The 13,367-nt window shown below is 37.0% G+C and overlaps 2 protein-coding genes across 2 annotated transcripts; one reads left to right on the top strand and one right to left on the bottom strand.

The window, feature by feature from the left end:
* On the top strand, positions 347-1,144 carry LOC109709089. Its single transcript, XM_020231159.1, has 3 exons — positions 347-721; positions 770-891; positions 1,042-1,144. The coding sequence occupies exons 1-3, from the start codon at positions 347-349 to the stop codon at positions 1,142-1,144; spliced, it is 600 nt and encodes a 199-aa protein (XP_020086748.1).
* On the bottom strand, positions 6,062-13,113 carry LOC109709495 (probable prolyl 4-hydroxylase 4). The gene is made up of 7 exons (XM_020231756.1): positions 12,838-13,113; positions 12,685-12,742; positions 12,457-12,561; positions 9,628-9,685; positions 7,094-7,269; positions 6,832-6,901; positions 6,062-6,713 (listed from the first exon to the last, which is right to left on the bottom strand). Exons 1-7 carry the CDS (start codon positions 12,978-12,980, stop codon positions 6,415-6,417), a joined length of 909 nt encoding a protein of 302 aa, XP_020087345.1. The 5' UTR covers positions 12,981-13,113; the 3' UTR covers positions 6,062-6,414.

Here is a 13,367-nt window from a genome sequence, read left to right as displayed (position 1 = left end):
TTTCTTTCTTGGGCCATATGATTTTGCAGCTGGAGTAGTAGTTGACCCGAAGAAGATTGATGCTATTCGGGATTGGCCCAGACCGACGACGATTACTGAGGTGAGGAGCTTCCTTGGATTGGCTGGTTATTACCATCGGTTTGTGGAAGGCTTTGCGAAGCTTTCCACACCCCTCACTCGTTTGACTCGAAAAAGAATTAAGTTTATCTAAAGTGAGAACTGTCAGAAGAGTTTCGATGAGTTGAGACAGAGGTTGATGTCGGCTCCTATCCTTGCCCTTCCAGTTATGGGGGAAGGATTTGTGATTTATAGTGATACATCACACAGTGGGTTGGGTTGTGTTCTGATGCAGCATGGTAGGGTAATTGCTTATGATTTCTGGCAGCTAAAGGATTATGAGAAGAATTACCCTACGCATGACTTAGAGCTTGCTGCTGTGGTGTTTGCTATGAAGTTGTGGCGGCATTATTTGTATGGTGAGCACTGCGAGATATTTACAGATCATAAAAGTCTTAAGTATCCGTTCACCCAGAAGGAGTTGAACCTGAGACAACGCCGGCGGTTGGAGTTATTAAAGGATTATAATATCAGCATTCAGTATCACCCCAGTAAAGCGAATGTGGTGGCAGATGCGTCGAGCAGAAAATCGGTGCAGAGTTTGAGCATCTTGATCACTCAGCAGAGACCATTACTTGAGGAGTTGCAGCGACTGAGACTCGAGGTAGTGTCTCCTAGGACTACTGCAAGACTGATGTCTATGGTCTTGCAGCTCACTCTGTTGGATAGGATCAGGGAGAAACAGAGTAGAGACTCTCATTTGTTGAGGATTCGGGAGCAGATAGAGAGGGGACAGGTGGAGGCCTTTACTGTGAACAGTTCGGGAGTACTGCGGTACAGAGACCGACTGTGTGTGACTATGGATTCAGAGATCCGAAAGGAGATTTTGAGAGTGGCTCATTACTCGCCTTATACGGTTCATTCTGGTGGAATCAAGATATATAAGGATTTGAATGCACACTTTTGGTGGAATGGAATGAATAGGGACATTGGCAAATATGTGGCTCAGTGTCTGACTTGCCAACAAGTGAAGGTAGAGCATCGTGTACCTGCTGGCAAGCTTCAAAATCTTCCAGTGCCCGAGTGAAAATGGGAGCAGATCATAATGGATTTTGTCGTAGGTTTATCAAGAGCACATGGTGGATTTAACGCTATATGGGTGATAGTGGACAGACTGACCAAGTCTGCTGTATTTGGATGAGGTAGTGAGATTACATGGAGTACCTACCTCGATTGTATTTGATAGAAATCCGAGGTTTGTCTCGTATTTCTGGAGGAGCCTTTAGATAGCTTTGGGTACGCAGCTCCACTTCAATACCGCATTTCATCCTCAGACAGATGGTCAGTCATAGAGGACCATTCAGACTCTAGAGGGCATGTTGAGAGCTTGTGTCCTGAATTTTGGAGGATGGTGGCATCGACACTTGAGACTGTTTGAGTTTGCGTACAATAACAGCTATCAAACGAGCATTCGAATGGCTCCGTTTGAAGCGTTGTATGGACGCAAGTGTCGATCACCCTTGCATTGGAGTGATATGGGTGAAAGAAAGACTTTGGGGCCTGAGATTCTGCTGGAGGCAGAGGAGAAGGTCAGGGTTGTGCAACGACATCTTGAGATCACCCAGAGTCGACAGAAGAGCCAAGCTGATACCAGGAGATGAGACTTGGAGTTTCAGGTTTGTGATCACATGTTCCTGAAAGTCTTGCTGTTCCGAGGGATTCGTAGATTTGGAGTTCGTGGAAAGCTCAGTCCACGATTTGTTGGCCCTTTTGAGGTTTTAGAGCGAGTCGGGCTAGTAGCTTACAGAATTGCACTACCCCCGTGACATGATGTATTCCATGTCTTGGCGTTGAGGAGATACGTGTTTGACCCCTCACACGTGATTGACTTCACTCCACTTGAGATAGGCGAGAAACTAAGGTACGAGAAGTGACCGGTGCGAATTCTTGCTCGTGAGACGAAAGAGTTCCGCAACCGGGTCATACCATACGTGAAAGTGCAATGGAATAATCTCGAGGAGCGTGAGGCAACGTGGGAGCCGGAGGCTGTGATGCAGGAGTCCTACCCCTACTTGTTTGAGGCTCAGGATTGAGGTATAATTTTAAGTTTCGAGGATGAAACTTTTTGTAGTGGGGGAGGATATAGTGTCCCTGGTATTAGCAATCCGAGAATTCAGCATCTGTGGGTTGTCGACACGTCTGGTGGGTGTCAAGACAAGTCAGAGTCGTTTTGGCATGAAATGGACGCAAAACGAACTCAGCGCGATGCGAGAGTGGAGTTCTGACACTGAAATATGCAAAGTGCAAGATTACAGTGTTGAGTACCGGTACCTGGGGAGTAGCACTAGTATCCCAGTGAGATTGCAGAACTGGATGCTCTTGGGTTTGCGCATGTCTGATGCTGAGTACCGGTACCCATTGTGGAGTACCGGTATCGAGCTCGGGTACCGGTACTGCATCGGGCTGGTACCGGTACCCAGCACGCGAGACTGGGGATTGAGGGCCGAGAACCGGTATTCAAGCTGAGTACCAGTACTCCAGGTGGAAAAGTGAGTTGGTAAGGATATTTTGGTCCTTTTGATGTGTCGTTCATCCCAACCTAACCAGCCTATATATATACGTGTAGAGAGTTTTAGAGAGCAGGATACTTTTTCTTTTCCTCTCTCTCTCTAGCTGGTGTACGCCGTTCGTTGGGAAGTCGCGGATTGAGCTCGTTCGGATTTGACGTTTCTCCAGAGGACTGTTCGTGCGCGTAGGTGTCTCAGTTGAGCTGTTGGAGGTCGAGCGAGCGTGCGGGATTCCTCCTGTCGACTTCTTGCCGACGTTGGACGAGCGCTCCAGTTGGGTTAATGCTTACCGAAATCGTCGGATTTCCTTCTAAGTCCAAAAATTATCAGCATGTATTATTGGCTTTGTTCATCCTGTTAGTGGCTCGAATTCATCGATTTGCATGTTTTCTTTTATAAAATCTGAATTTTGAGCATAAGCCAGTGATTTTAGATGAAATTATACATGTTGAACTGGAATTTGACTTAGGAGAAAACTCGTTAAACCTACACAATCACTTTCTGAAAAATTACCAGATTTAGTTTCAGGAGCTGTTATAATTTTGTATCCCCGTTGTTAGTGCATACTGGATACTTAGATTAGTGTAGGGTGAATTTACACTCGTGCTGAGGGGCCAAGCTCGTTTTACAGTAGTGTGTAGACTATTCCGTACTATCGGGTACTAGCGTGGTTGACAGTGGACCTAGATTTGTATCAGATTGTGCCAAGGGCACGTGAGCTTTGGTTGTTATAATAGTTAGACCCATTTGCATTGACTACAGTCTTTGAGAGCCTGATTGAGCTTGGCAAAGACACGCTTGCATGCTCGGTTGGGTCGCACCCACGAGTACCGCTCGGAGTGAGGTTTTGACTTGCGTTGAACTCGTAGCCGTCCTGTTTTGACCTTTTTCTTAAACCGGCCATCCTCGTGGGTGGTGTACGATGTAGCTTGGTTACATGCAGGGTGGGTCCGCTTGGGCAGCCCGTGTGAGATTGGGTCAGTTGTAGCTAGTGATGCATGTTTATGTCTACAGTTAGTTGGTTTTGATAGCGATAGTATAAAAGTATGTAGCTGTAGAGTTTTTCCAGCTTTCCTTACTATCCTGTGCATATCATTACTGTAGACTTAGTGGGTGGACCGTTGAGGTCGGTCGCAGTACCCACTGAGGACTACTCTGTTTTGTAGTAGTTCTCACACCTAGTTGTTGACACATTTTTGTAAAACCTTCGTCTGCAGCTACTGTTGTTGTGGATTTTGACCGAGGCAAGGGAATCGCGAGCTAAAGTCGTCCCTTCCCTGGTCGTTTGCCAGAGGAGCACCCGTCAGAGGTAGTTTTGGGTTTTATGTACATACTATTTTGTTGTTGTGGTACTCACTGGAGCGAGGGGTGTTGTAGCCTGTGTATGTACAGTGAACCCATTTTGTTTTATTTACACATGTGTTTGTTTTTAGCAGCTCTGGACTATGGTTGTAGCTCCTATTCGTTTGCAGGTACAGCTATCATTTTGTATACACGAAAATTCCTAGTTATACGGCGGGTCTGTTGGCGTGCCCGGAAAAATGTGGAAATTCGGGGCGTGCCAATTAATTTAAAAGGATTTTATGAATTTGGCATAATTTCAAATGAGCTTTTCAATAGAGTAATATTTCAAATGTATTTTGCGAATGTGGTATGAATTCAAATTTATTTTGGAATTAATTCAAATGCATTTGCAAGTATGGTTAGAATTCAAATTAAAATCAATTATAATTTAATCATATTTTTATTTCATTTTTGAAATGATGACTAGTGTATCTAAAGAAGGGCTTGGATGTTATTTGTGATACAACTTCAGAAAAATTCTCTAAGTGCTAATTGTTCTTTGATTTGTACTTATGAGCTTTATTGAGAGGTTGTAAAAGAAGTCTTGTGTGATTGTAAGTGGCTTTGGTTTTGCCTTGTTCAAAAAGCCAAGTAATAGTTATTAAATTGGTACCTCAAGAAGAATAAGGACCAGACTGAAGTAGGCAGAAGGCCGAACAAGAATAAATCATCTTTGTTATCTGAGTTTGATTTTCTTCTTTTATTTAGTTGTGCAAGTTTATCTTGATTTAGTTTTACTTAGAGTTTTAGTTGTCAACTAATTCAACCCCACCCCCCCTATCTTTTTAGTTGACATTTGATCCTTCAATTTTAAGGCTCAAATTTAACCAAACCACCTAGAAACTTTTTCTATGCTATGATATCACTTTTATCTATCATGCCCCATGTCCAGCCAATTAGACCAGCTCGGGCACGTACAACAAACCCGCTGAATAGGCAAGGTTTTTTCTCTACTTGCACGAAGCAAAACATATATCAATCTATACAAATCATATATGATACAGATAAATGAAGCATCAGAGTATTACTATACAATTTAAAATCAGTTACATCTCATTCTCTAATAGTTTTACAATACTTATTTCCTCCAGAATATTACAATTTGGCTGTTCTTACAAAAGGGCACCCACTAGACTGATTCACAATGATTTAGTTACTCCGTGACGCCTTTGTTGTAGTCCTGTGCCTCATCTCGCGATAGTAGGATCTGAAAAACAACACCCACAAAGAGATGAGAACTTTAGATAAGTTTTCAATAGGTGCAACCGGCGAAAGTGGCACTCTATGCTCACTCGATTCAAAAAAGGCATTAGTAGTAAGTAATAATAATAGCAACAATTATTACAATAGGAATTCAATTTAGTAAGATACGTCTACAATGTCTCAACATATACAATATGCTACGATATTTTACTATATATTTTGTCTTACATATACAATATGCTATGATATTTTACTATATATTTTGTCTTCTGGGGAATGAGGCAGAGAAAAGAAGTGCAGGAAACCAAAAGAAAATCATGCTGGTCTGGTTTCTTCTTTGTACCAGATTCTTTTTTTTTTTTAGAGATAGATAGCATGTTACCCGCTTCGTTTATTTCATTAAAAATAAACAAAGCTGAAAATGTGAATCAATTAGGATTCGAACTTTGGACCTTGGGTACCAACCACCAAGCCCTTTGCCGCTTGCGCTAGGGATGGTCGGTTCTTTATACCAAATTCACCTGATAAAGGGTAAATTGCACCAGAGTCCCACCCTTTACCTGAGCTTTTACTGTCATTTGTAACCTTTTAACATTTCCAATATCGATCCTTAACATCTTGAACTGTATTAATCAATTTTCTTCTATCAATAAATGTTAGCAAAGTGAAAGCTTAGGTAAAGGATAGGCTACAAAACGTGCTATTCCTCCCTACACAAAGGCACCAGGTTACACTAGTCACAAATAGTCATTGCAGTTCAGTTCCACCCGCACTCCTTTTAGTCAATGCAGTTTAGTTCCACCTAGACTCGAGTTTTGTCAACTCAAAACATATCCTTAGGCAACCGACATCGTTTGTGCTGCCCACATTTCATTCAAATACAAAAGACAGAGAAGAAGAACAATCCAATAACAATATAATATTCTACACATGAAATTAGGAAACAAATAGATTACAAAATCAACCAACTAAACAAGTTTTTGTCCTCTATGAAAGACATTATAAGAAAAGACCGACCAGAACAAAATCGCAGCAGAGTTACAGAGAAGGATCCCCGTTTGCTCCACTATTTAAGCCCTTTGCGATCACGATCCAACGTTATGACACACATAAAAATGTAAGAATTTACATAATTCCAGAAGCATGGTTTGATAAATACAGTACTGGAGTTGTGTTGCTGTTTTTTCTAAATAAAGAACAAAAGCGCAGCAAGGAGGTGCATGAAAACGGGCAGAATCAGCAGCTAACACACATTGCAGCTCCTCCTACAGAAGCCAGGAAGGTCTGCAGTTCCGACCATGTACTCCGGATTCTTGGTACACTCTCCAAGGGCTGCCCACCTCGCACAGTTCTCGTTCTTGTCCGTGCAGTTTCCTTCTTGGCTGTGATATAGCTTGTCAAAGGATGCCACGCGGATCCACTTGGTTGCTGACCACTTCTCCCCCTCGATCACAGGGCATCCTGCATGGAGGCTCTTAGGGTCTGTTGTCGCATCCGTGTGGAGGCTGAAGAATAGTAGTGCATCTCCTCTGCGTGGTTTGACTGCAGTGGAACATTTTGATAATAACGTTGATTGAAAAATATAGGGTAACTACTTATTGTTAATAGTAAAAAATATATATTAATGCATTGTACGATAAATATTTAGTTGTTGAAGCACCTGCAATTCCTTGCTTAGCGCAGTCCGATAAGGTATCATCATTAGCATGTCCTCTATGACGTGGGGACTCCTATTAGTGACAAAAGCAAGTCATAAAGAAAAACACTTTAGCAGCAGCATGCCACACACATGCACAAAAGAAAAGAAAAGGGATTGGAAATGAGAAAGGTCAAAGAAAAAAATCAATGTTGTATTATGTGATAATCAGCTGAAAAGCAGAAGAGAGAGATCATATGCCAAAACGTTAATGAACTAATGTTACCTCAGCCGAAGGAAACACAGTTTCACCACCTTTTGCCACATCTGTTAGATACATAAGAACAGTGGCAATACGATGACCACCACGGACAGTATTAACCTCGTCTGAGAAGTAATCATAGTGGGGATCATACTTTTGCCCATGCTCATATCTCAAAACTTGTATATCCTCACCATTTTCTGAATGAAGATTACATACCGTCAGTTCACCAGACAAAGCTTAAAGGAAAAGTATATTTATATGCCTTGAATAAATACATCAGTAATTTACTAGGCAAAGTTTTAACAGCATTAGTCAGGCCCACTAGTTAGCTTAATTATAGTACAGCAAATTCACATGGTTCACTGTATTATAATCCTGTAATTCAATGCATATGTTAAAGTGGCAGTCATCTAAATCCATATGCGCGTGTGCGAGTTCACACCCAGTTTCTGTTATTCCCCAAGTGGGACCTAGGACGGCATTCCTAGTAGGTATTTTGTTTTCTGCATGAAATGTCTAACTAAATACTAAAACCTAAAACTGCAGTTGCAAGCCAAGACTTTTACCAATGCACCCCAAAGAAACCTAGCATCAACAGATGCAATAAAATTCATTAAATGACAGATAATGATACCATTCAATATAACCACCTTGAATACAGTCACCTGCAGTTCATCTCTATGACTCCCAAATTTCCAACAAATCATTGGCCTTAAATACCTGAAACTTCCATCTAACCTACGATGCAAATCATCTATCTAATAAGTTTGAACCTTAAAATGGTAAATAACTTACAAACCTAAAAACAACCTTTCTTCAATCTCATTTCTTCAGCGTCTCATAGATTACAAATATAGATTTTCTTTTGACTTAGCAATATTGCATGTCTCACACAGAGTTTAACGAAATGCACTTATCTGGAAAAATAAGCACGTTCCAAATCCTATCTTATCCCTTGTTTGCTCGTCACTGATGCAGGTGACAAGATGTGAACAATTGCACTAAACGTGTGAACTAGCCAAGCATGCTAGCTTTAAGGAATCAAGTCATATTTAATCAACAAAGTTTTCTATCAGCTATAGATAGAACTATGTAACTGTCTTCCTTTTACTTGTCTTGTGATTACCAATTGGCTAACAAATGATTGAAAAATAAGCACGCAAAGACAGCTAAACAACAAGAAAATACATTTTTATTTTATTGCACTACCAGCTTAAAATATCAAAATAGTCTGAAAATGAGACCTTAACTTGCTTCCAACTTTCTGCAACATTGATCAATGTAAATCATTTCCTAATGAATGGGGGCAGGAACTGTCAATAAATAATTTTAAATAGCATCATATTTTAATAATAGGTAAAAAAAACTCAATAACACTTGCATTATTAGTCAACAGACAATCTGTCAAAATTTCAAACATGGTATAAATCACATTGCACAGATCATCAGTTGTATCGCTTGCAACTTCGATTTTCTTCAATCTACATAGCTTATGTACCCACCCTTCCAAGAAGTTTATTCTATCTTTTTTTGTGCTGGAAACACATCTTAGCAAATTGCTCACAATTAATACTGACAAATCCTTTATGTTTATTTCTGTTGGTTAATTCTGAAAAGACTCGTCTTTTTCTTGGTTCACTCTTATCATGTTAGCAAGTGAGCTTAGGGGCTGTATATCCACACATTATATGACATGATAATTCCTTTTTTCTTATCATATCATTCATTGGTATTTGGTCCTAAAACTTTGGAGTAAGATCATGTCGGTTTAGGCTTAAAAAGCACTATTTGAACCTTACTGGACAGTATAGAGCTGTAAGAGAAATTATAATGATTATAGACTGTCATAGAAAATATTACTGATAGCATAACTCCCTTTCTCTATCTCTTTGCCTTAGGACGATGTATGTTTTCTATTTTCAGTTTGTCACTAGATGACATTGCAACAACATAGGTAGACAAGTTATGCTTTTTAACTCCTACATTTATTTTGGCATCAGAATTTCAGATCTTTCTTAGCAAGGTTATTGTATTTTTTTTGTTTGTTTCTTTTATTTTGAATTATGCTAGTGCAACAAATATCTTTAGGGCCTTTAAACTAGAAACAAAGCCATCTCAGGTATAACTTAGAACTCTAAATTGTTCACAAAAGATTTGAAAAAAATAAAACTATTTACTGCAAAGTAAAGGTATCCTCCACATTATATTAGAAAAGTAAAACTAGGTTGGGCACATTTCATTTTCCACATTATCTCATAATATGTGCTTGTAATTTAAGTGATTTTCCATACATGAAACTTCCTGACACAATTCACTATACTACTCAAGCGCTAACAAGAATTACATCATAAATAACTTTTGCGCAGCAACTAAAAATGAAAAAAGGGCAAACTTACTCCGGTGATCACATTTGACTCGGAATAAGGAAGAAAAGAATAAGATTGTACTACACCAAGATGCACAAGAATTGAGGATAGATAGCAAGTTAAAATCGCACAGTAACCAATCAATATATATGCTCTTACAAAAACAACATCATAATTTTAGATCAAGACCTTTTGGTAGAAATGTCCATGCAGCAATCTTGTCTTCTATACCAGCAACAATTGGGTCCTGAAAAAATTGATTAAATGGTATTAGACAAGAAGATCAACTTCGAATACAAAATACGTTTTATTAGGAAAAGAAGAACCAAGATTAGATGAAGGTCCCACAAAAGTTGATTGGAGCAACATACTCAATGGTAACATTTTCAATAGATCAATGATCTAAACTGATAGGGGGGAGAGAGTAAACGATATACTGAATAAGATTACAATTGAAATTATTAAGGATGTACAGATCCAGTGCTTAAAGGAGACAATGTGAAGCTTCACAGTCAACCTTTACCCATCTATTACAGTTTGTATTACTTATAAAGGTTAATTGCACCATTGGTCCCTAACCATTACCCTTTTTTTTCACTTTGGTCCCTGACCCTTTTTTCATTGTTAGGTCTCGACTTCTATATTTTGTTGCAATTACGTCCCGACCATCCAAATTCCGACTAATTTTGATGGAATAGGCCACATCAACTCTAATAAAGCCTTGCCTGCTCACATAGACAATGGTTATTGTCCGATAGCTCAATCTTGGCACAAACTTTTCCAAGTTTCTCGAAGAGCTCGGTGGTACGTAAAGCACGAAGCCAAGGATGTTGGATTTCCAAAAGAGACAATAGGTGTCGTATAGGAGGTCGAGGTGATTGTAGGCGCAGAGGACAATATATGCGTTGGGTGAACATATGGGACTAATGGTTCAATTAAACCCTAAGGCCCCGTTTGGTTGGGGGAATAAGCGGGGATAACGAAAGTTATCCCCGCTATTCAGCCAAACGGAGTGACATTTGGCCGGGATATTTTATCCCGGTCAAACCTTGCTATTCCCGGTTATCCCGGAATAGCACTATTTGGTGGAATAGTGCTATTCCACCATTTGCTATTCCACCATTAAAATTTGCTATTCCACCATTTTGGTGGAATAGCACTATTCCAATGCTTAATTTCAAACTTAATTAAAATTATAAATTGAATTAAAACTAAATTATATAAATATAATATGTTATATATTATAATACATTATTTTTATTATAAAATTATTAATTGTACTATATTAATACATATTATTTATATTTAAATATTATAATAAAATTTATAGTAAATTATATTTAAATATTATAATAAATTCTTTTTATTAAATTTAAGTTTAAGTAGAATTTTTAAAAAATTTATACATTTATTATAATAAATTATTTTTATTAATTGTTCCCACCCCTATTCTTATTTTAAAAATTTAAAAATTAAAAATTTAATTTTTTAAAATTTATATATTATAATACATTATTTTTATTATAAAATTATTAATTGTACTATATTAATAATTATTATTTATATTTAAATATTATAATAAAATTTATAGTAAATTATATTTAAATATTATAATAAATTCTTTTTATTAAATTTAAGTTTAAGTAGAATTTTAAAAAAATTTATACATTTATTATAATAAATTATTTTTATTAATTGTTCCCATCCCTATTCTTATTTTAAAATTTTAAAAATTAAAAATTTAAATTGTTAAAATTTATAATTTATAATCTCAAAATTAAAGTTTATAATTTTAAATTTTAAATTTTAAATTTAAATTTTGATATTTTAATTTTGAAATTTAAAATTTTATATTTTATATTTTTCAAATTTAAATTTGATCTTAAATTTAAAGTTTGAAATTTAAAATTTAAAATTTTGAATTTAAAATTTGAGATTTTAAATTTCAAAATTTAAAATTTCAAAGTTAAAATTTTAAATTTAAAAATATATATTTAAAATTTTAAAAATTTAAATTTAAATATAATAAGAGGATAATATGATTATTTTTTATTTATAAAACCCACTATCTTTCTTATTCCATCTTACCTAACCAAACGCTATTTTTTTTATTCACAGAAATAACTCAATTTTCATCCAAACGCAAAATTAATCTAATCCCCGCTTATATCTCAATTTATACCTATTCCTGGAATAGTCACTTTTTGCTTATCCTCGAACCAAACGATACCTAAAGGTTCGGGTAAAGACTGGGGACCAATGGGTACAATTCACCAAACTTACAATTCAGAAACTTGGGGGGCATTTGTATGATGAAGTTCCGGTTCGGTAATAAATCAAATTTACTAAGAGTAGAATCATTAGTCTTCCCACCTATTATGAAGACACCGAGAAGATCCGGCAGGTGGCCATGGGCTTAAATTCTTGAAAACAAATTCCTTTTGAAAATAGTCCGAAATCATCTTTTATAGAGACCTAAATCCTACGGGTTTTTTAGTGCAATAATCTTCTCCTAAAATTTTATTCTAAAAATAGACCTGTTAAATTTTTATTTGTAAATATGGTCCTATAAAAGCGGTGAATGGTTTACCGCTTTTAAAAGCGGTGAACCATTCACCGCTTTCTTTCTTTTTTTTTACTTCTTTCTATATTTCTACAATGGTAAAAGCGGTGAATGGTTCACCGTTTTTACTCTTTTTCTGCTCCTAAAAAGGAGTTATGAATGCGGTGAATCATTTACCGCATTTAGAGGTCTATTTTTATAATTATTTTTTAAAAAAAACTATTTTTACAATTATAAAAATTGACAGGATTATTTATAAAAAAATTCTAAATCCTACCCTAAAACTAGATGTTTAATCTCTCCTGCACTATGCTAGCCGATGACAAATCCAACATTTTTAGTGTCGCCAAACTTGATTTTTGACCGAATTACAATTACATCAATCCAAACACCCCTTTAATTGATCATGGTTTTAATGATCATCAAACAGGCAAAAAAGAACATTAAATCCGAACCTTTCCCTTGCTGATGAACATTCCGGAGCTCGTCCGGACCTCGCTAAGCATGCTTTTCCCTGACAAATTATCAGCCACCGCAGATCTCTTCAGCTCTGATTTAGCCTAATAAAATGAACCCCAAAAATGAGGAAAATAACAGTCATAATTAATTCCTACAAACAACTATTCAGATCAAGAAACAGAATCACTGAAACAAATGTGTAGAGAACATATAGTTGTCCTCACAAGGGATATCAAATGGTCGCATTCTTCGTCCGTAAGGAAACCTTCGTAGAGGAATGCTCTGAATCGGATACACATTTTAGAGAATAGTTCAAAAGAGATCAAAAATTTGAGAAAAAAATATTTGTTTTAAAAAAAAAGGGAAAGGTGCGGTACCTCGGTTTCCATGAGAGCGGCTTCGACCGAGAGGGGTCGGCGACGGCGACAGGGGAGTCGGAGAAGGAGGAGCAGGATTGGTGGAGGAGGAAGAAGAAGAAGAAGAAGAGGAGGAGCGGAACCCTAACCCTATATCGAATCATGAGTGTCGATGTTGATTACAAATGAGAGAAAGAGGACGGAAAGAAATGGCCTTCTCGTAGATCCGAATACAAGAGCATGAACGGGAAGAGAGAAGATGCAGGGAAGATAATTTGAGATTAATTAAAAAAATGCCGCCGCAGTCCAGATATTAATTACCAAAACTTCAAATACCATCTATGTAATTTTATAATTTTTTTTTTTACTTTAGTATTCTATCATTTGAAGTGTATTACCTTGGTATTCTATAATTTTATTTTTCTCTTTTTATTATTCCTTCTACTAATTTTTTTTATTAAATCAGTGATAAAACTAAAACTAAAAGATACTAAAGTGAATATTTGATAAAATATAGATAAGATATCTAAAGTTTTTTTGTATATAATTTA

This window comes from Ananas comosus, linkage group 4 (assembly GCF_001540865.1).
Source record: "Ananas comosus cultivar F153 linkage group 4, ASM154086v1, whole genome shotgun sequence".
In the NCBI taxonomy this organism is placed as follows: Eukaryota; Viridiplantae; Streptophyta; class Magnoliopsida; order Poales; family Bromeliaceae; genus Ananas; species Ananas comosus.
Note: the sequence above shows the minus strand (reverse complement) of the source record. Positions and strands in the feature narration are given on the sequence as shown.